The sequence below is a fragment of the Buteo buteo genome, chromosome 17 (assembly GCF_964188355.1).
Source record: "Buteo buteo chromosome 17, bButBut1.hap1.1, whole genome shotgun sequence".
Taxonomy (NCBI): domain Eukaryota; kingdom Metazoa; phylum Chordata; class Aves; order Accipitriformes; family Accipitridae; genus Buteo; species Buteo buteo.
The window spans coordinates 26,091,385-26,115,827 of NC_134187.1; the positions used below are offsets into that span (position 1 = coordinate 26,091,385).

Below are 24,443 nucleotides of genomic sequence, written 5' to 3' on the forward strand. Positions count from 1 at the left end.
CTGTGCTGTAAAATACAACAACCATTTCACATCGGACAATAGTTTAAGTAACAGCTTAGGGAAAACAATACCAAATACTTTTTGTAATTGAAAATGGAAGGGAACATAACAAGCAGCATATAATTACATGAATTCAAATTTAGCCCAGACTTCAGGGTTATCCAGTCTACTTTAGTGAGGAGTATCATTGAATCAGTAACCACAACTGGTCATTATCCTAGAGGTGCCAAAAGACACTGTATTTGTTGTGCTTTGGAGCCTCGTCAAATAGAATTGCATGGTTTTGCTCCGTTTAATCCACTGTTTATTTTACTGTGCTTTTCAAGAGCCGCAAGTCTCAGAATACTCCATAAAAAAATCCAAGATTTCTGGATTTCAGCTTATGAATCTGCTTTTGGTTTGCATTTTGGAGCTGTCCTGCCCTCAAGTGTCGTATGTTTGTTTTCGAAAGTTCCTGTACCTTCGTCTTCCTTCCCACAGACACTGGAGAGATAAGGAGAGTGGTGTTTTCCACCGAGTAGACAGACTTGGACAGCTCACATGGAGTGGGCTTGTGTCACAGCAGTTAAACACTAACAGAAAAAACAAATGGAACTTTAGGAGTGGAAATTAAATACGTTAACCCTAATGAGAATACTGATTCGCTTTCCAGCAAGCTCTTTGGAGCGGAAAACTCCCACACCTTTAAGCAAAGAAATCTAAAGGAAACACAAGATTTTGGCAGGGATTTTTCAAATGACCCCTGAAGAAGGCAGGTATCCAAGTCCCATCACACGGCATTGTGCATCTCTCCCTGTCATGGCCATGTTTATGCTCAGCCTGTTCGTGGGAACGAGAAGCGTGGGGAATGTCACAGGCAGGCATCCCCGAATTACCGCTGAAGGATACGTCCTGCGCTGGTCAAGAATGGCTCACCTGAGAGAAAGCTAAAGAAATACTGCAGAGGGTGACAAAATACAGACACAAATAGCTTGTAGTGGAACAGCTCCAGCAAACAGAGCTAGCAGACAAGAAATCAAGGCGTTAAAATAACCATGTCAAGCAGTTTCATAAATTAGCTACGGGTGTCGTATCTGAGTCCTGGGGTTTGCGCCTGTTGGTTTCTCCCAACAAACACGTAACACCAGCGACCGGTCTATGTGCCTGCACACCTGACTGCATGCAGGCGACCCTCGAGGTTTCAAAGATGCAGGTGAAGAGAAAGAAGGAGAGAGGACGGGCCCCGTGTGTGAGGGGTGCCTGGCACAGCAATGAGCGCCCGTGGCAGGGTGTCTCTGGGGTGCCGCAGGCCGCAGACCCTCACCCCTGCCCGGGTCTCCTCAGGACGCGCGCCCTTCGGGGACGGGGGTACTCTGCAGGATTTTTAGGCAGGGCAGGATTTTTAGGCTTAAAAGGCTAAAATAAGCCACGGGATCTTTCCGCTGCCCGTGGAGCCCTCTCAGACCGAGGGCGGGACACGGAGTCTCAAGAGGCGGCAGGCGCCAAGCCCGGAGCTGGGCCCCGCCGCTGAGGGGCCCCGACAAACGCGGTGCGAAGCCCCCGCCGCCCCGCGCCAGCGGGGGCCCGTCTCCCCGCCTCAGCCAAGCGCCGCAAAACGCCGCTCCCGCTCCGCCCTCACGGCGGCAGGCGCCCTCCTTCCCCTCCCCCGGGGCGCAGGCCCGCCGAGGCGGCAGAAGCCCGGGAGGGCGGCGGGGAGGCGGCCGCCTCGGCGGGACCGCGGCGCCGGCTCCGCGACGCCTCCCGGTGCCCGCCGGGCGCGGGAGGCGGAGCCGGGGGAGGTCGGAGGGCGGCGGGGCGGGCGCGGCGGGACGGGGACGAGGTCGAGGTCTGGCGGGGCGGCGGAGGGGGGACGAGGTACGGCGGGGGGGCGTGAGGGGCGCCGAGGCCCGCGGGGCCGAGCCGGGTCGGGGGGCGGCTGAGGGATGAGTGGGCCGCGGGGAGGGCGGTGGGGCTGCCCTCCGCGGCCACCTGCCGTCTGGCCCGGGCTCCGCCGCGGCGGGCCGGAGGAAGCGAGCGCGGGGCTGCGCGGAGCGGAGGCGGGGGAAGAGTGGCGAGAGGGGGATGTGGCCGGCGGCCCGGGGCGGGAGGTGGAAGTCCCCACCCGAGGGAGAGCGGCCGGCCTCGGCCTCGGCCTGCCTGCCTAGGCCACGAAGGCTGGGTGGATCAAAGGCCGGGCTTTGAGCCGTGGCCCTGCCTCTGCAGGCCTCGTGTTCGTGGGTGCCGTGGGCCCCGAAACCCACCTGTGTTCTTGAGGGGCTTACAGCTGGAGGGGGGGTGGGGGCTCGCTCTGATGTTAAAGGCTTGACATGAAATGGTGAGTGTGTGCTCGTTCCTGCCGCCGCTCTAACACGGTGGTCGAGGACACGGCCGCTCGGGTAAAAAGGAGGATAAACTTAATTGAGTACAGACTTTGGGAGAACGAGGGGAAAGGTGTATCCTGCCAGCTGGTGGGACAGAGGCCATAGTGCCGCTGGGGTTGTGCGGCTGCAAACCACCGCCGCTCATGCCGTAACAAAGCACAGCTGGGGAAGGAGGGATCAGGACTGCAACAGTAACTTAAGTGGGTTTTGGAGGACAGAAGCCTAACTTCGGACAATGCGTCGAAATCTAAAGGTGAAACAAAAGGAGTATAGGCAGAGGTAGGATAAAGCTTCTGTATGCACAGCTTCCTGAAGATGGCCTAGGTTTGTGTCTGGAAACTCTGAAAATTCATATTTTTGCCTGGTGTTGCAGGGCCTGGGACATTCTGGTTGAAGTACCCCAAGCACGGTCTGGTTGAAAGGGCACTAAGCTGTGTGCTCAGAAGACCTGTAGGTATCCCTAGCGTATGCCCAGATCAGCTATATGGCACGAGTGCAACAAAACTGGTGCTTTGGGTGGTGTCAAGCTTTTTGCTTGCACACATGTATTTTTGACTGGGAAAAATGCATGCCACATACATCCCAAAAATACCAATTTCCCCTAATGGAAATATGGTATACCGAGATATGGAGGTCTAAGGAAGGGCAGCAGGTAGTGAAAAGATGATACAATAGCCAACAGACAGACCTCTACCTTTTGAATATTTTGGCACAGCAGTCAAACACGACTTAGGAGAGTGTGGTGTTATTTAGAACACTTTCGTAATGATTTTTTTTTTTACCAGGAGGAAGGAACTTACTTGTCTTCAGTTGCAATATGTTTTCTTCTCCAGAGTTGGGACCATGGCTATTGACTGGATTGGTTTTGCATATGCTGCATTGCTGGCTGTTGGAGGTGTTGTAGGATACACTCATAAAGGTGAATAGTGGGACAGCAGGATATGGAAATGAAGCACTTAAGTTTCCTGTCCACTATGCTTTGTGAAAAAGAAAATTGATGCGAGACATGAAAACTTTGCTATAATGAACATGACTGCATCTTAAATCTATCGTGCGCTGCTATAAAGGAGCTGAGTCTCATGAGATCTACTTGGGTCAATTGAAGCATTTCAGTGGTCACTTTTTTCTGTTAATCCAACTGATGAGTTTGTTTTCAGGGCAAAAGGGGCTGTCATGTTATCTTTGACCTTAAGTATATTTTGGGCCTTCTCATTTCCTTTAATCATTCCTGTGTTGACCACAGTAGATGATCTTTGATTAAAGCTTATTTTTTACAGAGGCATCCAGGCTTGATTCTGAGATTTCCAGGTGCACACTGGAAAGAAAACGCTTTACCTGCGTATTCTGATTGCGTGGTTAATTATCTCATCCTGTTAGAATTGTGCATTTTCACTCTAAGATAACCAGCCAGTTTTCAGGTTATTGTGTACTAAAAAGCGCATTTTCCATATTTCAGTCATTTCTGTAGTCCTTTCCAGCCGGCAGAGCCCTGCCCGAGCCAAGGACAGCATCCCGGCAGAGGTCGCAGTGGTACCAAGGACAGGCAGGAGGGATCTCTGGGCTGCTCCCCCTTCGCTCTCCCACAAAGTGCATGTCCCAGCAGCACATCAATCTTCTTCGCTGTGGCCATTATCCATCCCGATTCTTGTGATTCAGGGTCACTGTTGCCCTGTGTAGTATGCACATGCTTTGCTCTTAAACACATGGCTTTATATCTGACTTTCTGAAAATGCTTCCTCTATTTTTTGTTTGCACCCAGCTGCACTTGCTGACCATCCCATTCGCTTGTTCTCTTCGCTCTTTAGTAGTTGGTCAGTCCTCGTGGCAAATCTAGATATTTTTTATTATTATTATTGGTAATGATTTCTGTGTTCTTGCAAATTCTTGATTAAAAATACTCAATATAACAGGCCTGGGAGCTAAACTACATCTGGGGGTCTGAATTCTTTAATTATAAATGTTTGGGGATGAGCTTAATACAGATAATGCCTGCTGTGATGATTCTATGCTTTTATCATACGTTACCGAGTCTAATGCCTATTCAGAAACCTAAGTACATTACTGAAACTGTGGACTTTACAAACCAGTTTTGTAATGGCACTGAAAGAAGATGTTGAGTTACTTTTAAAAGCTGTATTTTCATCCTCATTGCCATCTAATTGTTTTTTATTTGTTTATTAATTAAATGTAATGTTGGTGATACCATTTCTTTGTCCAGGACTGATATCAGACTGAAGGGCTTATGACTACATGTGTTGTCCAGTTTACCCTTTATATATAATTGACACATTTCTACCATTTTTGGAGACTCCCAAGTGCTGTAAGATATAGTTAAAATCAACAGACAGTCCAGATAAATTACAAAAATGCTTCTAAAGTTATGTATGGTAGAGAAAATAGCCAAATTTAGGTTTGTGCTTCAAAGACTGTTTTTCCCAAATTGCAGGTATTACTAGATCCTGATCATCTCCCTCTAATTCAGTCAACTTTGCCCCTAATGCCATGCAAGAGAATGACCCAGTTACAGAAGTATTACCTCTCTGTTCACGCTGGTTAAGTGAGGTGCACTGTGGCAAAATTGATTCTATTTCTAAAATATTTGGATAATGTGTAGAGAGAGAACCACTGTGTAAAGTTTGAGCTTAAAGACATTGTATTGAGAAATAACACTTGAATCATTTATTGCAGGTAGTAAAATCTCTTTAGCTGCTGGTCTCACCTTTGGTTCTGTGGCTGGTTATGGAGCTTACTGCGTAACACGTGATCCGAGAAATGTGAAGATATCGTTGTGTAAGTGTTTTACTACAGTAATCAAAGGAACAAAAAAACCAAACCACATGCAGTTCAGGAAACCGCTTTTTAAAAATTCTCTCTTTTATTAAATTTTGAGTATTGCTTTGGTTTAAATGTTAGTTTTTTAGAGTTTGACACTTCAACTTAGCTTGCAAAATAAAAAAGCTTAACTGTGGAACCATTTGCAAGGTAAGATCTTTCACACAAAGCCAGCAGGTGTGTGGAACCACCTGGCAGTGCCTCCTTTTATTAGATGGTTACCTAACATTGCAAATATTGTGAAATCCAGCTGAGAAACATGGGAGAGTACTGGAATAAAATCATTAGCGCTACAGATTAGCATGTAATTTGAGAAGTAAAGTAGGTGTGGGATCCAGTCTTGCATAATGTAATGTATCCTCGGCTCCCAATGAAAAAAATAGTTTGACTTGGTGGTTTTCCTTTGCTGCTAAGAGACAGGATACAAACTATGCAAAAATTGTCCCATTAGCTAGTTTGCCATGAAACCCTCAGGGAGGCAAGGGACTACAGTCTCTTAAGGGGGACATCACTCAACTGATTTGTGGTAAGAGCTACTGGGAGCTTGTCTCACTCGTGGTTTTAGCAAAGGTGTCTTAGGCAGTGGTTTCACATGCAGAAATGCATTTAAAATACATTTTTTCCAGATAATGTGAGTACACAATCACTTTTTCTGAACTTAGAATTTACGGTATACTGTTCATGCTGGCTTTGTGCTTTACGTGAGCCACAGTTGTAAAAATTTCCATTTCAGAAAAATGTTGAATAGCATTGTTAGCAAAGTATGTTCCCACCGAGTTCTTTAGTAAAGGTGGTAATGGCATACCTGATCTGCTCCTAGATGGCCTGAAATGGGATATTTCTGTTTTGCCACCATGACCTTGCTCAGATTAAGTTATCCCACTGTTAAAAACAAAACCAAACCTTTTTTTGGAATGAAGACATAGCCTTACATATATGTAAATTTGTAATCATTCAGCATGAGGTGCTTTTAAGTAAGTAGCATTTGGTATTGTACTTCTATGGGTCAATTAAATCACTGATTTGGATACAGAATTTGTGGAAGAGAAGACTAACTAAAACTTACTAAATGTTGCCTGTTTCCCAGTTCCCTGGGTTTGAAAGGACTAATACAAAATTTCTGCTAATCTGCTTGTGAATGTCAGATACACTAAAATATTGTCAGTGTTGTGCGTTTCATGTAGCTATAGGCAGGTGAGGACTTTCTCTCAACTGGAGAAACGTATATTACTGATTTAATGGACATTATAGCGATACAGATGAGAGAGAGTTCACTACACCTTCCTTGGAAAGTTCTTATTACGTGGAGTAAAAGGAACAAAGACTTTTCAAAGCAGTCTTAGTTTAGAATGTTTACAAAGTAATGTTTTAATTGCTTAAAACATAAACATATATTTAACCTTGGCTATGAATGGGTGGCCTCTTCAAGGTCCACCTGCACTGAATGAAACAAAGAAGGTGGTCTGAACTAACTGTGGTAATTTTTGCCTGAAGTGAGTTAGGAAGTATTGAAACAAAGTACTCTGCCAGGGCCAACCATTCAGACTGGTTTTAATCTCTTCCAGGCTGATGTATCTCATTCTGGAAAAGGGTGTCTTCTGGCTTCTATATACATAGGTATCTCAAATGAATAAATAACTCAGTACAAAGACTTCAGAGGAAGGGAGAATTAGACACACTTGGAAATATCTACAGGTCCACACCTTAAAACCTGTTGGTGGCTACTGTATCTGCTATTTTCAGAATAATGAGGGCTTTCTGAAATAAAGGTGTGTTGCTTTTGTAGAAAATCAGAATGTTTTCACTTAGGCCTAACCTCCTGGAGTGCCAAAAGCAACTAGAGCACAAATGAAAGAAGGAAATTAAGGGCATGGAAGAAAGTGACCGCTCTGAACTTAGAAACCAGTAGAGTAAATTGCAATGTAAAATGAAGCAAGTACCCAAACCTTTAAAAGGCTAGGAGATTAAATAAAAAATAAAAACAATCCCCCTCCAAACCCATAATTATCTATAGTATTTGTCACCTATGCAAGAGTCTCCTACACAATAATGTAGGTAATGTTTCAGTACAAGACCTTGATAGTAGGGTTCTTGTAACTTGTCCTACATGCAAAGAGTATGTAGCATACAGATACTCCAGGCAAATTTTCTTAGTTGTTTAATAAATTATTCTTTCAGGCATTTTCCCACTCCCCCTGAAATTAACTCTGTGCTTTCTTGAACACTTTAATAAAATTTTATGTGTTTGGAGTAGGCGTAGGAATTCAGACTTCAGTATGCAACAGTTTGTGTTATTCAAAGTGCAAGTCAATGCACCTGATTTATTGAATTTCTGATCTGAATCTGATTTACTGAATTAAATTTGGCTTAATTTATTGAATTTCTTTGGCTGATTTAAGGTGAAACTGTGAATATCTAGCACTTTTGAAATTCGGGTCTAAAAGTTGAACATCTTAAAAACTCACTGGCACATGTGAAAAGCCAGATACTAGTAAATGGAAGGAACAACATTATAGAGTGAACATGCTTTGTAGCTTGTACTTAATTGTAAATACACTCAGGGCTCTGGCAAGACACATGCTGTGGGATAGCCCACTCTTCAGACATTCTTGAGAGGATCAAGTCTATGAGACTAGAAAATAAGAGCAATGGATAATGGAGGGGTTTTTTTGTTTTGGTTTTTTTTTGCAGGGTATCTTTAATGAGTGCACATGCATAGCTGGTAGAGTTTTGTAAGATGCTTATAACTGTCAGAGCTTGTTTTATAATGCTGGAGTGAGTTTAAAACTAATTTTTGACACCTGTGAGCACAGGACTATCCACAGGAGTAGACAGTGGAGTTTGAAGAGAATTAGCCAGATGGTTTAACTGCTCCATAAAAAAGGGAAGAGATTTGTGTAACTGCCATTACTCTGGCTGCAAGACTGATAAAGCCCAGCTGCCCATGAGAAGTCCTGCCTCTCTGCCCACTTCTAGGAAGCGTTTCAGGGGACAGTTTTTTAATGAAGCTAGCTGTCTTTGCAGTTTTATGTATTCTCATCAGTCTTCTCATTTATGTAGCACTCTGCAGCCATAGTTCGATATGAAATCCCCATGCCTGATGAGTTCATTGCTACCTCCATTTTTAGGTAAAACTGTTCTAGGAAGAAGATGCAATTCCTTTCATGATGTTTATTCTCTGCTGCTTGCTCTGCATTTGTTGCCCTCTTCGGCTGCCCGCCTCTTGTCACAGACAAGGATGGTTCCTTTGTAGCAAAAGGAAACAAGGGAACTTGTGGTTATGATGAAGGAGATGTTGATAGTCATATTCTGTAGCAAAAGCAAGTGGCAAACTTTCCAATCTGGTTTTTAAGGCTCAGCAAATAAAGACCTAGTGTTCTCAAAAGAAAACAGATAAAGTTGAGTGCTCTAGCCCCTTGAATAGTTAGAAAACATCCGGGCGGTGGGATTTATGAGACTATTCCTGTAATTCAGAATATATGTTACTGTTACAGTGAAGATTCTTCCTACTTTATTTGTATCGCCATGAATGTAGATATGGGGGAGTAGAATTCACTGTCTGACAAACTTACTTAGTATCTGTGGAATAGGATTTAGCACTCTGATGCATGTGGAAACCTTACTTGTAGCTGAAAGAAATCATAGCAGTGTATTTTGGAATAGCAAGAGTGTTTTTATAGACCCTATCTCTGATCTAATGTTTTATTAAATTACAAGTCATAGCAAAAATAGCAATGATCTTTGATAACTCTCCATGTTCCTGAATGGTCCACCAGGAGAAGTGAGAACATAAATATGTTGAATTGTCTTTTACAGTTTCAGCTTTTCTTTTGACCATTATAATGGGAATGAGGTTCAAGAGGTCCAAGAAATTAATGCCAGCCGGACTAGTAGCATGCCTGAGGTAAACATATATTGAGGATCTTAATGTAAAGATTTCACTGATTTTCAAATAGTTGCCGTCCGATTCAAGCCAGTATCAGTGGAAGTTACTATCATCCAGCAACTGTATGGTTTAAGTGAAATTAGTTTGGAGGTCACAGTCCTGTTTCAAGTGAACAGCTTTTTCATCTCACTAGGCGGATACATCTGATAATGGACTGACTTTCTCAGCACAGAAAGGAGAGATCTGCAATTAAATATTAATGCATATTGATAAGGCTCTTGGAAGAACCTGAGGTAAGCCTCAGTGTTTTCAAACACATGCATAAAATTAGTCATCTAATTTCATACAACACAGTCATCTTAAAAAACACCAACACTGGTTTAGAAGTGCTGCATTCAAAACTACTGGAAGCACAGCATCTTAGAAAACTAGGACATTTTTGACCTGACCTAAAAACTTTGGTCAGTATTACTGCAGATTATGATGTTTCTAACCATCCTGACTGCTTTATTGCTGCTACTTGTTTTGTCATTCTAGAAGACATAATTTTCTGTACTTTATATTTTGGAATTAAATTATGGAGTAAATTGAATTTTTTTTTTTCCCCAGTGGGTCTGTAACTCAAAACATTTTACAACTGTAAGTGAAAATCTCACATCTTCTGAAGGAATAACTGTTGCTTTGTTGTTACCAGATTTAATATAACACCATTAACTGTTTTACTCCAGTTACACACAGGGAAGAAAAAAATCAGACGCAAATTGTCAAGATGCAAAATTTAAGAATCAGGACTTAAGCTGGAAAACGTTATTTTCCATTCTGGATCACTTTTCAAGCCTAGGTGGACTGTGTGGTTTAACAGACACTGAGGCTGTAGATTTAGACATTTTAAGATTGCTTACTAGAGGCTCTAGTATCAGGTATTTATGAATGTGCTGTTATTTAATGATGACTTTCACTGGTTTTGTTCATGCACAACCATATTTATGGGTTTTGTTCTGGGTTTTTTTGCAGCCTTTTGATGATTTTGAGGCTTGTTTTTATGCTGCTGTAGGAGAATTTAGCAACTTAAGAACCAAAGTATGACTGCCATGCCCACCGAACAAACAGGCAAGCTCTCCATACTTGAAAGACAAGTTTGAACACATCTTACATTGCATTTATCTTTTCTGTAAAAGATCTGTACCTGTTATTTGATTATTGAGATATGCTGATATTTTGCAAGCTTTTTTTTTTAAACTAAACTAAAGCATTTTGTGGATGATATATTTTGATCTACTTTGTTTAAGCAGTCTGTTAACTCAAGGGATCTTTCTCTGTAAGTTTGATCTGTTTCAGGGGTGCTTAGTGCCCCAAGAAATTGAGTTAGTCTTGCACTGTGTCTCTGAGAGAAATATATATATAAATACATGTTTATGCTAAAAGGTAGATTATATTGAATCATAATTTTGTAGCTTCTGAGATTAAGTAATTGATTCTAATCATATTGTCAATTACTAACCATTAAAGGTGCAGGCCTGTACTCTGTTGTACTAGAAAACCCACCTTCCTTTCAAACATATGTTCTTGTTCCACTGGTTCTAAATGTAAAAACTGGTATCAGTGTTCAAATAAAATGTAAAATGTTCAAAACTGCTCAGTTTTTTATGCAGACTAGTGAGCCATTTTGTCAATGGAAGAGTCTGGTCCTCTGCTTTGTACTTAGTACCGGTTTAAAACATGTGCCATGCTGTAAATTCCCACTGCCATGAACCACAGCTGAGGAAGGTTCACCGTCTTGCACAAATAGGTTCTAAACTCGGTCTCAATACTCTTTTAACACGTTTGGTGTTGTGGACTCACACAGATTATCTTGCTGAAGTCCTCCTCATAAGCAAAGGAGACTATTCAGGCATAAACTATTCAGGGGTTGAAGTTGCTTTGGTTTGCAGAGAAAATAAATACTCCCTTGGTCTCAAAGCTTGGCTAAGACTCTTCTCGTGCACAGGACTGTGCAGCCAAATCATTAGGAAACTGAGTATGGGTGAGCGCACTGTTGAAGACAAAGAGAAATTTTTCTTCTTTTAATTTTTTTCATGCAGAGCTTGCTTATAAAGGCTATCAAATATCAGATCTCAGTGCTGTGCAAATCTGTCAGTGGAATACCAAGCTTATTATTCTTGGCAGGGGCTTAGGTGGTGACAAGGTGTTGTAAGCAGTTCAGATGTCTAAGGTACAACTGACCAAAACAAACAAAAAAAAAGGCAAAAAAAACCCCCACCCCATCCACTAAACCACAGCCTCCAGCTCTGGAATCTTTTGCTAACAAATGTTGGCATCAGTCACCTCCAGGTGTTGCCAGGCTTACAGGTGATTGAGCTGGTATGTTACAGATTTCAGATTGGGATGACAGCTGGACACGTGGTTCCTTTCATCCTGAAGTAGAACTTCAGGGCACATCAGAGGAACTGGAACTGCCACGTAACATAACAGGCTTGGGTGCCCAACGCCAATTTGGATATTTGTACTGTAGACAAGGTGCATCCTGCCTTAGATTAAGCTCCAATGAAAAGTTTACGCAACCTCATGCTGAAGTGCAGAAGCCATCCTGCAGTTGCTGCTACCCCAGATCCTAAATGCAGTAAGATGTTGTATTTTTGAGCATGTCCAGAGTTGAGCCTTCTGTGCATTCTCTGAATTACCCATGGGGGTGGAGGGTGGGGTGACCTCCAAGCCCAACTGTAATCCAGCAGCTTTGGCTGAAGTTCCTCAGCAGGCCAAACAAGCAGTGTTCTCAGCAAGTCCAACATAGCCCTGTGGGACTGAGAACTCACAAAATGCCAAGGTGATGTCCCCTGCCAGTCTCTGTGATGGCTCAGCAATCGTAGCACTTACTTGGAACAGAGGTATAGCTCAATGGAACTTGGCAAACTATTGCTTCCAGCTACCTAGGTAATTTTAATGTAAACCTCTTAGGACCTCATGTGGGCAGTGCCTAGGTGATTGGGGCATTTCCAGTTTGTACCTCTGAGATGCATCATGTGGCTCGTCTTATGCACAAGTTGGAAAAGGAGTTAACTTTGCTGGGCAGCAATTCTGTATATACACTGGCTTGACCATCTTCTCTGCCTAATCAGTTTGAGTCCTACTGAAAAAAACCAACTAACTCCAAGGAAGAAGAATAGTTTATGGCACTGTTCTTAAAGGGAACAGTGATGGTTCCCATGAAATTAGGGTAAAGAATCTGAAATAGTAGTAAATGCTTTAAGTACTGTTGAGATAAAACTTAACTCTTTTACTGAAAATGTAAGCAGCCAGTGCAGTTCTCTTTACAACTACTTGGGAAGTGACTGGAGAAGGTAAAACCTTACAAAAAAACAGTCAAGTGGCATTTTCCTCACTGTGGCCATCTAACCAAGCAGCAAAAAGAGCAAGGGAATAGGTTCTTTCAGTGGATGAAAACCACATCAGGCTAATAAACACAAGTACTTTGATCTTTAGTGAACAAAATTGCTTCTAAGAGATCCATGTGGGGATTAACCAAGTTTCTTACTTTTGCCCATAAACTTACGAAGATCATGAGTTTTAATATTTTTATTTATTTATTAAACTGCAGCTCTGAAAGTACAGAGACAGCAGTGAAATAGAGCAGGGGAACAGTGAACTTTGATCTAGAAGACCACTGAGAGCGCAAAACCAAAGATTCTAGGCCTGAATTTAAATTACTTCCCCATTTTTATGAAGTGGCTCTTCTCTCCTGCAGTTTATAAGGGGGGAGGCTTTCTACAGCACTCTGGAAGCTACAGCTGAAACATTTTACCCTACCAGGCATGTACTGTAATTAAACAAACACAAAAGTATCAGTATATTTTATTTCATGTAACAACTGCTCCATGAAATACCACTTTCTGGACTTAACAGGTCCAAATTAGCCTTCTACTCTAATGTAAAAGTGTATTCTGTTTCAATGATTATCATGTGACTGGCTATAGGATGCAAGCTACAGAATATATCTATGCAGTTTACACTTATAAGGCACAGCTCTGGTAATATACTACAGTTGTGTTATCTTCAGCAGCCTCATAACTAGATATTGAATATTTTCCTCACAATGGCAACAAACTTCTCATCTGTTGGTGGCTTCCTCTGGCTGCCAGGCTGCAAGAATTTTTTGATTGTTGGAATGTTGCTTGTTCTTCCTTTAAAAGCCTGTAAGAAGCAGCAGTAAAGCCAATGAAAATAAGGAAATTATAATTCCATCTGTTACAGCTTAAAAATCAGGTGACTTGGATTTTTACTTCTTAGACATACTTATTAAACAGAGAGAGGTCGTAGTTCCTTATAGCCAGCTCAGCACTTGGCATTTTCCACTTAAAAAAAAAAGGCAAAAATACACCTACAACACCTAGTCTTCTTGGAAAATCCAGGTGTGAATATTCTGATCTGCAATGCTGGTGCTATAAAGTTTAACTTAGTTTCCAGGATGGGGATGGGAGAAATTAAAGAGTTCAGATTCATCTAGTAAAGGTGGAAGAAAAAAGGAAAGAAAAAAGCAAAAACCACAGCCTCAATCCAAATCATGCAGATGTATTTTGGCAAAAAAAGAGGCAAGGACAGGAACACCTCAGTGCAAAGCACCACGGAAGACAAGACATTAGAAACTTCAAAATATAAGTTTGCTAGCAAAAAGAGAAGGACAGGAACTGCAGACACAACAGGCTGCAGACTTCCCCTCCTGATGCTCACTCTGGTGTTTGAAGACATAGAAGTAGCAGTTACAGGACCAAACTGGTGAATTCCTGCCAGCTGAGAACAGCTGGGAAAAGTAAGGCTGGAGAAAAGTGAGTACCCAGCAGCTCTGAGGACAAGGCAGCATGCCTGTGTTCAGGTGGTTATAAAATCAACAGTAGACCAGAGAACTGTCAGTAATATAGTACAATGGCTCAAAAGATTTAAACATCAATTAGGTTTTAAAACTGGGCAGTGAAATTCTTATGTTACATTCCACATTGAGATCAGATGATTACTAACCTGTAGCAGAGGGAATGCAGACAATATATCAGGCTTACATTCTTCTGCCATTAAAATGGCTTCCAGCAGATGGATATCTGCCCAGCTTAATTTGTTGCCAACAAGATAATCATGCCCATGGTCTTTTAAGGCCTACAAAACACGAACAAATAAAAAAAGTCACATAGGATGTAACGATTTTACCTAGATATTTCATTACAGACAGATTTCTACAAAAACACACAGCAGAGCAAATCCATGCAAGAACCCATAAAGTTAGAAAGTGATAGATATTCTCATGACAAAAAATTAAATCAGAACTCATGTTTCAGTATGCATGACCTATCACTCACTCTGCCCTACTGCACCAGGTTGCTGTAGCAAGTCCAGTACCACAAGAAAGACTTAAATCATACAAAATAAATAGGACTTAAGTCATTGGAAGAGGTAGTCAGGACAGTTTACCTGTAGCATACTTTGATTTTTTTTAAAAAAGTCAAGTGAATTCCTAGATCTTTCAGCAAAATTTGAGATTGCTGATTATAGTTTGAAATAGGTCAGGTATGAAGGAACACGGCCCTTCCACCCTTCTTCCTGTACAGAAGGATTCTTTCATGGCAAACGGCTGATGGAAGAATCATAGACTGCCAAAGCTAATAGTAGCTGTAATAGACAAATTGCGGTGAATGTTCCAGCACAGGTTCAGAGTAGTTACCAGCTCTCCAGCCTGCCTTCTTCCTGAAGACTATCACCCTCACAGCAGGAACAAGAGAAGGAAACATGTCTGTGCCTAATATGCTCTAATGCTACACTTAAACAACTAACAAATGTGCACTGAAACCAGGACATCAGTCTGTAACTTTGGAAGCTGATACCTTCTCCAGTCCCATCTATTTTACTACAGAAGAGGCAGTAACCCTGACAGAGGCAAATCTGACACCTTCATGTAGTTACTTCCTATACTGCTCTAGCAAAGTCCACCACAGCTTGCCTATCACAGCCATATGGAAACTCCCCAACAGAGCATGAGAACCAGATTACCTGCAGTGCTTTATATTACCTTTTGCCACTCTATCTGGTTCCCGAGTGTTTAAAGAGAACACTCGTAGCTAGGGATATTTTCTGTCAGGATTGCATAACATGGACTGCAAAGCCTGCTAAGCTGAACCAATAGACAACTTAAACAGCTGCTACAGAAGGAAAATTAGTAATCATTCTAACAAAATTAACTAGGCTAAAAATCATGGAAAAGTTTACCTGTGTCTTTACCATAAGTGAACAAGGATTATTTTAAAGACTCCTCCAGTGAGCATACACACTAAAACATATCATAACAGTAGTTTATGCCACCTAGACACAAGTTCAGAGAATATTAGTGTCTGAGTTTGCTTTTTTATTATTATAACAACTGAAACACTTCTGTTATCAGACTTCAAATCTTTGAAAGATTAATGTGTGCAATCAATCTCAGCACAGCCTTCCACTGGTATGGCAGTGGATCTATATGAACTCTGATTAAAGGAGTGCTGGCTTATGTTGTTTATGTGCAATTTTTTTTTTTCACAGGGCAGCCTCTGTGGGTTTTGCTTCTGCAATTTAAGGCTCCCACAAAGAGGGACATGAAATTGCATCAAGTCCTGTATTTTTTGAATGGACTTCAGCTGCCTGTGAACCAAGGATTCAAGCTAGAAACCCTGCTCGGCTCTGAAACAACAACAGCTTTGTACCCTTGGCACAGACTTCCGAGGAGACTGCTACGCTCTGAAAAAGCACTGTGAGAAAGTCTGTATAGTACAATCATACAAGGTACAAAAGGTAAAGTTACAAACAGAAGTAGGATAGTGAGATGATGATCATGGCTGGCTCAATTCAAACAAGAAAATGTTAACACAAAAAAAAAAAAAAAATCCTAAGGGGAAAAACAAAACAGAACAACAGAACAAACAGCAAGTTCGTAGAAAATGGCAACTCAATAACATCCAGGCTATGTTCCAGGGAGAAGCAAAGAACAACTTGTCCCCTCTTAACCAACTCTTGCCTAGCCAAGAAAGACTCTTCATGTGCTCTGTGGGGGTGGCAAGCATACCAAAGCTTTACCTTGTAGCTCATTAGAGGCTAACTCTTTAGTGCATGCTAGCCAGTAAATGATTGCTTTATGCTTTTAAGCTAGATACATCCTGTTTGCAGAGCCTCTTTGTGCACACCTAAGGATGCCCAAATAGTGATTCATTAAAAGACAGTAATAGTCTGTAAGTAGAATGTATTTAAGCAATGGGTTTGAGAAAGATCGCAGAATTAGGTCCTTAATTATAAAGCACAATTATATTTAACTTTGAACAGCAAGAGTATATAGACTTCCAGGCAATAAGTTCTGAAGGCTGGCACAGGTATTTAAATGGTGCATTTATGCAAAATGCTAGGAGCTATCAGACACTAAGCTAGGTTTAAAAAGTAGGATCTGCTCTTTGAGGAGTCCTTTTAAAGAAAACAGCAAAGATACTCAGTACTGAAACCAGCTGAATATTATTTTGTGGCCCTCTTTCCACTTTGCTGAATGCTGGCTCCATCAAACAGTTCCAGAGTTGTACTGTAACTTGCCTTCTGGAAAGTAGGTGCGTGGGGCCAGTGGAGTGGAGTGGGGGGGAACCTGTACCACTTTACTGTCTTTGTGGACTACTGTTGATTTATCACTTACCTTTTCATAAACAGGAAAGTACCTGGTTGTAGCTCGTTCAATGATTAAGGCAAGATTCTTTTCTTTTGTGTCAGCTGGCTGAAAAGGCAGATACATGATCATTCCCATCAGGTCTGTTGTTCCCTCCACGTACATATCAATCCTGAAACAAACATTTTTATTCCACATTTATCATTTGAACATTCCATTTTGGTTATTTTCCTGAAATACAATGCTGAAGTGATCACTGAGTAAAATGCTTATTAGTGAATGTAACATACAACACTAGTTTGTTTTCTTGTTCTTCCACTTTGATTCCAGGTCAGTTTTTTTCAAAGCACAGGTTATAAACAGGCTCACAGTGTCTGCAACAAGGAAGGTATATAACAATCTGCAACTAATGTATTTAAAGTGGAGTTAACACTGTTTTCCACTGATAACCTATTAATCTATGCTGTGGGAGAAAAGACCACATATACAAACCATGCTAGAGAAAAAACAAAAGTCTTGAGGTCTAATCGTGAAAGGATCCTGACAACAAGTGGCTGCCAATTGCCAGTTCAGACACACCAGTCCATAATAATCCCCAAAATCTCCAGAGTTGCCCCTCCATTATCACAGAATAAACCCTTTACAGTAAGTGGTAGTCAGTTAGGTTAAGAACTTAACTGAACTTCTGCATGACCTTTTTTTTTTTTTTAAAGAAAGAATAAACAAGGATCTTTGCTTTTGCATTAGCCCTTTAATTATAACAATGGAAAGTATTCACAGCTTACATAGTAAAGTAATATTAGGAAAATAATGGTTTAACTTTCAGTAGCATTAAGCCACTGAACATGTATTTTTTTAAATCAGCTATGGAAGATTCTTTACATTTTGAAAAAAGGAAATTAGAACAGTTAAAGACACTTCTTTTTTTTCAGGCAGCTGTAGTTTTTCCTACTGTTTTCCTGTTTAAAGAGGAAAAAAAAAAAGGCATACTTAGCCTTTATTATTGTATTAAGGTCCTGCAGTTGCCCAGAAACTTAATGCACTTCTGGCCTCTGTGAAATCAAATGAGCCTGAAGGGGGCCATAACATTCTCGCTATGTTGACAATTAACAATCATTTATCAATCACAAAGTCCATTCACCCAATCCCTGGATCTAAGGAGACAAAGCACTGGGAGATGTGTATGCACCTTTACATGTAGATATTGCACAGCAATATTCTTCTCATAAATATTAAAAATGATGGAAGAGTACTAGTAAGGACAGTGTGCACTGTTACTGTACCAGGCTCTCTCCTTCAGGTCTTTTCCATAGAGGTTGTACTTTGCTGCTATGTAGCTGAGGATGGCTCTAGTCTGCACCATCTTCATCCCATCGATCTCCACCATGGGCACTTGCTGGAACATGAGGACTCCATCTAAGGAAGAAAAAGCAGCAAACTACTCAGACTGCTGCAGACTACTCAGACTAGACTGAATCTGAGAAAGAGACCTGGTAACACATCAAGACATTTCCAATTCTGAGGGACGAAAGCATTCGCAAGCAAGAAGGTCTCTCAAATCTTCTCTTTACAGGTCACATCGTATTGGAGGTCTTACAAAAATCTCACCTGTTGTCCCACTGTTATACTGGTGTGAATTTATGTTTAGGGTACAGTTTACAGACTCACCATTGCGTAATTTTTCTAGGTCTTCCTTCGTTTCTATGAATTCTTCCTCAAACTGAAAAGCAAAGATAGAAAACAATGCTGTGTCACTGCAAAGGCAATGAGGAAGTGGAAGGGAGTCTGGAAGTTAGACTCCACCTCTCCACACTAATCCCCATACTTCTCATGATTGTGTTGACCCCCTACCCCCTATTCTTCATATCTGCTCCAGCAAATAACCCAGGACTATAGTGTCCCCAGCCCCACAATAATGTACAATGCTTTACACTTCAAAACCAGCTTCCTTTATTATAAAGACCAGCCTACTTGCCTGCACAATTACCAGACACCAAATTGTTCACTTAAAAGCAGCTGATGCCACGTGAAATATTGAGAAATTTTTAGTAAGTGATGCCTCTATTATGCAGCATTTATCTCCCTCTTTCCCCGTGCTGGCTTTTTTTTGTTGTTTTTTTTTTAAATGAGAAGGACATTTGAATGAGGGCAAGATCTTTGTTTCCTCAGCACTCGTGCTCTGCAGCTTCTCTGTCAGGAACATTCACAAGTGAGCACCGTTAAAAAGCCTTTTATTTCCAATGCAATATAAACAGTTTCTGAGAAAACAGTTTCAAAGTACCGTATTCAAGCAAAAACTGCATGTAGAAATTAAGATGCCTTAGGATGGTTTTCACCTGATGTGAATCTAGATAGCTCCCTCACTGCCTTCAGGGCAACTTTGCTGATTTATCCTACTCCGGTCCTGACCAAAAGAATGAAAAGCACTTTGTTTGGAGATAACGTTCTAAGTTTTTCATGTGGTACGCATGGTCTTTCAGTGGAGAACAATCATGAGACACAGAGAAGTAATGAGCATTCAGAAAAAGCCAGAGATACACAGTTTTGGTCTGTAGCAACAATTTAAGATCTCCTCAGCTTAAAGTAAGTTTCAAAAATGACACTTAACAATTCTCTTTGTATGTTAAAATCATTTTACTGGGCAACTGTTGCTCAAGGAATACAAATAAATACAACATAAGAGAGTGCATCACTGAATCTAAGTATTCTGCATCACAACATTTAATGTTGTGCATATCTTTAAGCACAGATGTAATTGGGAAACCTTTCCCAAGAATACTTATTTTAATCACAGATTAATCTGATCACCTTATTAAAAAAAAAAAAAAACAAACCTCAACCCCGGCTGCTGCTAACAGCCATCGGATCGACTCCATCTTCCCCCTTCCATTGGTATAGTGCAGCCTGGGTTTCCCCGACATGATTTCAGAGATCTTGTTTCCTGATAAATTCAAGAAGATGATCTTACAGGAAGCATGTTTTAACTTAGCATTTAAAACGTTCCACTCCAAACTACTAAAACCAGTTGGATGAATGTGAAAGTAGAAGGGCAATCAAGACCTAGATACTTGGGCTTGATGCAACCACATTTCCTGTGGATTAGTGAAAAAAAAAGTACACACTACCAGGAGAATATGCAGCAATTCGAAAAAAGCATCATGACAGAATGTAATAAGCATCTACTAAATCAGGTACATATCCTTAAAAATATTAGAGCCCATGAGTTTTACAACCAAAACAGAATTGTAGGGTATTCCTGAATAAATACATTTTCAACCTAGTAGTGATGCAATCTCTTCAGTAGGTGTTGGGTTTTGTGACAGCATCCATGTCATACCAGACTTGAAAATGTACTGTCAAATGAGTTCCTTCTCAAGACCACCAACCCAGAGACACCAGCATTATCTTCACCTCTCTTACTATGACATTTCAGAGCCCCATGCTGCTGTGCCTTTACAAATACGAGCTTATAACAGCAATATATATCCCTGCATATATTTCACCAGGCCTGCTGACTTCCATATTTAGCTAGTTCTGTTTTGACCATTAGCCAAATCACAATATATCCATTATAGAGAACGCAGACCGACTTCAAGACCCATTCCAATTTTACAAACAACAGTTAAACTGTAACAGGGATTTATATCTTATTGGCTCTGAAAACTTAACTTTAAAATCAAAACCAAACAAACGAGACCGTAACCTGTTGGGCAGGTAAGGCCTGGTCAATGCCCCCAGCAGCAGGGGGCTGAAGTCAGCCCATCAGATGATGGCACTGGGATGAAACACTTTGTTCTTCAAATCTCACTAACAAGTGCAGTCACATGCCATAGTATGAAGTCAGCAGCTGATGTGAGCTTGCCTGGTGCTGGAAACAAAGCTAACACTGTACTCTTATCACTAATAGGTCCCAGAAGAATGAAGCAGATTTAACAAGAAGACAGTCACAGACTAAGAGAGTGTTTCATCATTAAGCCAAGGTTTTATCTGTTAACAGGCAGGCTTATTTATTCTTGCACAGACTTCACTGTACGTAATTGAGTCACAAAGTAGAAACTTTGGCCATAATCCCAAAAGCATCAATGAAGAGGCACAAACAGTACAACAGTGAGAGAGGAGACCACATCCCTGGCCTTCTTCACTGAAGCCCTTTGTATTGGGCGGTATCTTCAATAGGCCTTGTAGCAAACAGCCATTACTCTACTAGGGGCTGGAGTCACAGGAGAAACCTGGTGCCGCAGTCCAAAATACAGGTCTTCGAAACTGCTGCTTAGGTTCCACCTAGCCCTGGCAATGCCTATATCCCCAGACACCTCGGTCTCTTGCAATGAAGTTCTCCTGATACATAAACATGTACTTGTTAATAAAGGCTTGATTATGTCTTGACAGTTTAGAGTTGGCATCTAGTCTAGAGCTGCTGGATGCCTAGCTAGATTCCTAATACCTGAACAGCAACAGGGCACATAAACAAGGCACTTAGAGAAGTGCCTCATCACAGCTACCTTACCAGGCCCTACACACAGAAGACCATGACCTACGCTCCATTTCTAGGTCCCTTAAGTGTGTGTGTTACACTATACCAAGCAAAAGAGCTCTCAACCTTCCACACTTCAAAACCACTTCATTCCCTGGCACTCAGGAAGCAGGTGACAGTCTCGACTCCACTCCATCAGAGTGGAGAACCGCACTTGGGCCCTCACAGACTGGACAAGTACTCTAACCTCCAGCACATGGGACCAAGGCTGGGAAACACACTACAAAGAGAGGCTAGGATAAGCAGAAAGAGCAAACTTCCCTGACTTCTCCCTGAAGCAGAGGTAGAGTTGATAAAAACCAGCCCAGCCAGAGCCCTGCTTGCCAGTGTCAGCTCAGTGCTCCACTCCAAACAGCTGGGAAAGCTGAGGAGCAGAGCAAGTGTCAGTGGAAAAAAGTCCAGGTATCAATATAACCTGTACTTGTTCATCACAGGTCCTTGTGGGGATTGGCCAAGGGTTGAGGCTTTTTGTGCAGTTAAGAAAATGCTTACGCTTTCCTGGAACTGCACTGCTTAAGGACTGACTTTGGGGTTTAGGCTGAACACTTACAGAGGGCTGCTAAGTAGTCTGGTGACTCTGTTACTGCTCTGCAATGAATATCCCTTTGTAAAGCAGTGAGATAGGAAAGAGTAACAAAGTTGGCAAATTATCTTTCTTTAATAGCAATAACAGACCTGAAAAGAAATCACAAACTTTCTTGATGTTCTAGTACATCAGACCTTCCTTGGACCTCAGCCAAGCAGTTGTCAGAGTGACGGCTGCCGCTGTGACTGCTGTATTAAAAAATTACACTGTTTTGTCCAAAACAATTCAGGCACCAGCCTTCCATGGAGAAACAAGTAAGTGAATTTAACAGCAAGCTCCTAATCCACTGCAAGATCCTAAACTCTCTTCCTAATTGGATGTGGACCCCAAGACGGTTCTCTGCAACGCTTTGTTCCTCGAGCACAGCTCACGCAGGGCTGCTCAAGCAGAATGACCTTACGGCACAGGCCCTGTGCTCCATCGAGCCCGGCTCAGTCTCCAGACGCTCTTAAGACTGTAACTGCTCACCAGCGTGCGGTTTCCACTGGGACTGGGGCCAGGTCTGGCTTCAAAAAGCGCTCCTTCCGCCCCCTGAGCTAGGAGGAGAGTTTGAACGAGGCGAAAGGCAAATAATTCCTCCCCCCCCCCGGAGATTTTAAAACCCTGAAACTCCAAACAGCAATTCCTCGTCGGGTTCCCTGCTGACCCTCCCCAGAGCCAGGCCCGAACTCCCTCTCCGCAGGCCCAGCCCGCCCGGCGCGGGTCCCTGTGGGGAGCGACCCCGCACAAACAAACACGCTCCAGCGTGTTCCCGAAGTAAACACCGGTCGGCCACGCACCTTCGCCTTTCTCCCTCCCGGCAGGGGCCCCGGCTGCCCGCCCCCAGCAAGCGGGAGGGGGCTCCTTCGCGGGTGGCCCCGGAGAGACCCGCCGGCCCCCCGCTCCCCGGCGGGCAAAATTTACACCCTCCGCCGGGCCCGGCCGCCCCCCCTCCCGCCGCCGGGCCCCCGCCAGTGCCCCCCGAGCCGGCCGCACCTGCCCCGCCGCCGCCGCCGCCGCCCGGACTGCCCTCACCGCCCGGCCCGCCGAGAGGCGGCCCCGCCGGCCGGCCTGCCCACCGCCCGCCCTCCCTCCCTCCCTCAGGCCGCCCTGGGGCACCGAGGGGGGAGGCTTGCGGCGGTTGAGCCTTGCGAGCGTCGCTGAGGGGAAAAGGCCCCTCGGCCTTGTCGCTGAGGCCTTGTGGAGCGACTTCTTCCACTAGGCCGGCTTCGGGGCCGGCAGGGTGCCGCGGCTGCACCTCAGGGGGAGGTGGCGGGAGGGGACGGGAGAAGGGGCTTTGAGGCCCCTGAGGCGGCAGCGGGGTCACAGCGATGGCGCGGCTGAAGGAGCGGCGACGGCGTGGCAGGGGCTCGGGGTCTGGGTGGGCGAAGGCCGGGTCTCTGTGCGTTCGTCGTGTGTTTGAGTTACGGCCTAATCGTTAAGAGACGAGGAACCAAAGGAACCTTAGTAGATGTATGGATGTAGATAGGAATTGTTTAATAATTATCTAGCTTATAATGAAGTTAAAGAAGTTTCAGTAGAGGTAGACATGGCCCAAGGGGATGAGAAGTGATGTTTAACATTTGCATTGTTGAGGCTGGCTGGGACAGGAGATAGTCCCTGATAAGAAGCAGGAGTCAACCCCAAGAACCAGCCAAGACCAGCCTTGTGATTTGGACAACTGAGTCTGCACAGGGACAGAAGGTTAAGAGTTTACCATGAAGAAGACATACAGCCTTCATCTTCACGACCACCAGCGACCACCATAAGGAGGCACTGCACAAGCGCAGTTGAGAGGAGACTATGGAAATGACTTCCTGGAGCTATTTTTAATATGAAGCGGGGATAGGTAATGCCTATGTATAGGCGTATAGCAAAACTCTATGTATATGTAACACTTGACTGTATACATTTAAAGCAAACTGCCAAGTCAGGCGCGCACAACTTTGGTGGGATTACCCCCGTGTTGCCCAGCGCTGAATGAACATACCTACTTTACAATCTCACCGATTGTGGAGTCTGTTTTCCGCATGTCACAGTGGTGACGCCTCTCAGGTTAGGGTTAAACACGACACCTTGTCCGTTAAGGAGGACCATTACTCAGTGGTTGCACTGCGTAGGCCTGGTTACTTTGTGTAAACGATGCAGGGTTTGCTAGGGACTATGTCCTTGAAGAAGGAACTAAAGACTGATAAAGAGGACACACCCTGCTCCAGAAGGAACCGAAGGCCGGATGATTGCCAAAGAAGCATGAACTAGGGGAAACGTGAAGGCATCAGGGGGGAGATCACCACCTCCGACTCCATTAAAGACTGGAAAGGCTCCCCCCCACCCCCCCGGCCAAGGAGTATGCTTGCTAATTTGCACACCAAGCGAGGCTAATTTAGATATAACTAACCAATAGTAGATGAGATGGTGACTACCAACCCATGAACATAAATTTAGGTGGGGTTTTACTAATCATGTAACAGAATAAATACATTATAGTTCCTTGGTGTGGGGCACTAGCTTTGTGGAATTATCACCTAGCACCCATCTTTGCACAAATAGGAAATAAATATCTCAGCTCTATGTGTAAGATTGGCTTATTGCATACAACGCATCGAGCCCCG

General features: G+C 43.1%; 2 protein-coding genes across 8 annotated transcripts; one reads left to right on the forward strand and one right to left on the reverse strand.

The window, feature by feature from the left end:
• The first annotated feature begins 1,702 nt into the window (after positions 1-1,702).
• On the forward strand, positions 1,703-15,994 carry TMEM14A (transmembrane protein 14A). 7 transcript variants are annotated; one of them, XR_012653318.1, is made up of 6 exons: positions 2,321-2,639; positions 3,194-3,279; positions 5,049-5,150; positions 9,009-9,096; positions 9,272-9,371; positions 10,093-10,710. XR_012653318.1 is itself a non-coding variant. In XM_075049278.1 (5 exons), exons 2-5 carry the CDS (start codon positions 3,204-3,206, stop codon positions 10,130-10,132), a joined length of 306 nt encoding a protein of 101 aa, XP_074905379.1. In that variant the 5' UTR covers positions 1,703-1,854; positions 3,194-3,203; the 3' UTR covers positions 10,133-10,710. The 7 variants fall into 7 exon arrangements, 6 of the variants coding, with proteins under 6 accessions (XP_074905379.1, XP_074905378.1, XP_074905375.1 ...); XM_075049278.1 differs by lacking the exons at positions 2,321-2,639; positions 9,272-9,371 and adding an exon at positions 1,703-1,854; XM_075049277.1 differs by lacking the exons at positions 2,321-2,639; positions 9,272-9,371 and adding an exon at positions 1,764-1,854 and having other exon boundaries at positions 3,146-3,279.
• LOC142040899 (glutathione S-transferase) lies at positions 12,912-22,894 on the reverse strand. The gene is made up of 7 exons (XM_075049271.1): positions 22,828-22,894; positions 19,567-19,673; positions 18,401-18,452; positions 18,016-18,148; positions 16,763-16,904; positions 14,089-14,220; positions 12,912-13,266 (listed from the first exon to the last, which is right to left on the reverse strand). Exons 2-7 carry the CDS (start codon positions 19,651-19,653, stop codon positions 13,144-13,146), a joined length of 669 nt encoding a protein of 222 aa, XP_074905372.1. The 5' UTR covers positions 19,654-19,673; positions 22,828-22,894; the 3' UTR covers positions 12,912-13,143.
• Positions 22,895-24,443: the final 1,549 nt, after the last annotated feature.

Excerpts from the sequence above, each read along its gene's own strand:
- TMEM14A (XM_075049272.1), top strand. The coding sequence starts at position 2,596 with ATGCGTCGAAATCTAAAGGTGAAACAAAAGGAGTATAGGCAGAG. Across the intron at positions 2,640-3,193 it reads CAAAAGGAGTATAGGCAGAG|AGTTGGGACCATGGCTATTG; the intron begins GTAGGATAAAGC and ends TTTCTTCTCCAG. Across the intron at positions 3,280-5,048 it reads TGTAGGATACACTCATAAAG|GTAGTAAAATCTCTTTAGCT; the intron begins GTGAATAGTGGG and ends CATTTATTGCAG.
- LOC142040899 (XM_075049271.1), bottom strand. The coding sequence starts at position 19,653 with ATGTCGGGGAAACCCAGGCTGCACTATACCAATGGAAGGGGGAAGATG. Across the intron at positions 18,149-18,400 it reads CCTAGAAAAATTACGCAATG|ATGGAGTCCTCATGTTCCAG; the intron begins GTGAGTCTGTAA and ends TTTCTTCCTTAG. Across the intron at positions 14,221-16,762 it reads ACTTTCCTGTTTATGAAAAG|GCCTTAAAAGACCATGGGCA; the intron begins GTAAGTGATAAA and ends CGTGTTTTGTAG.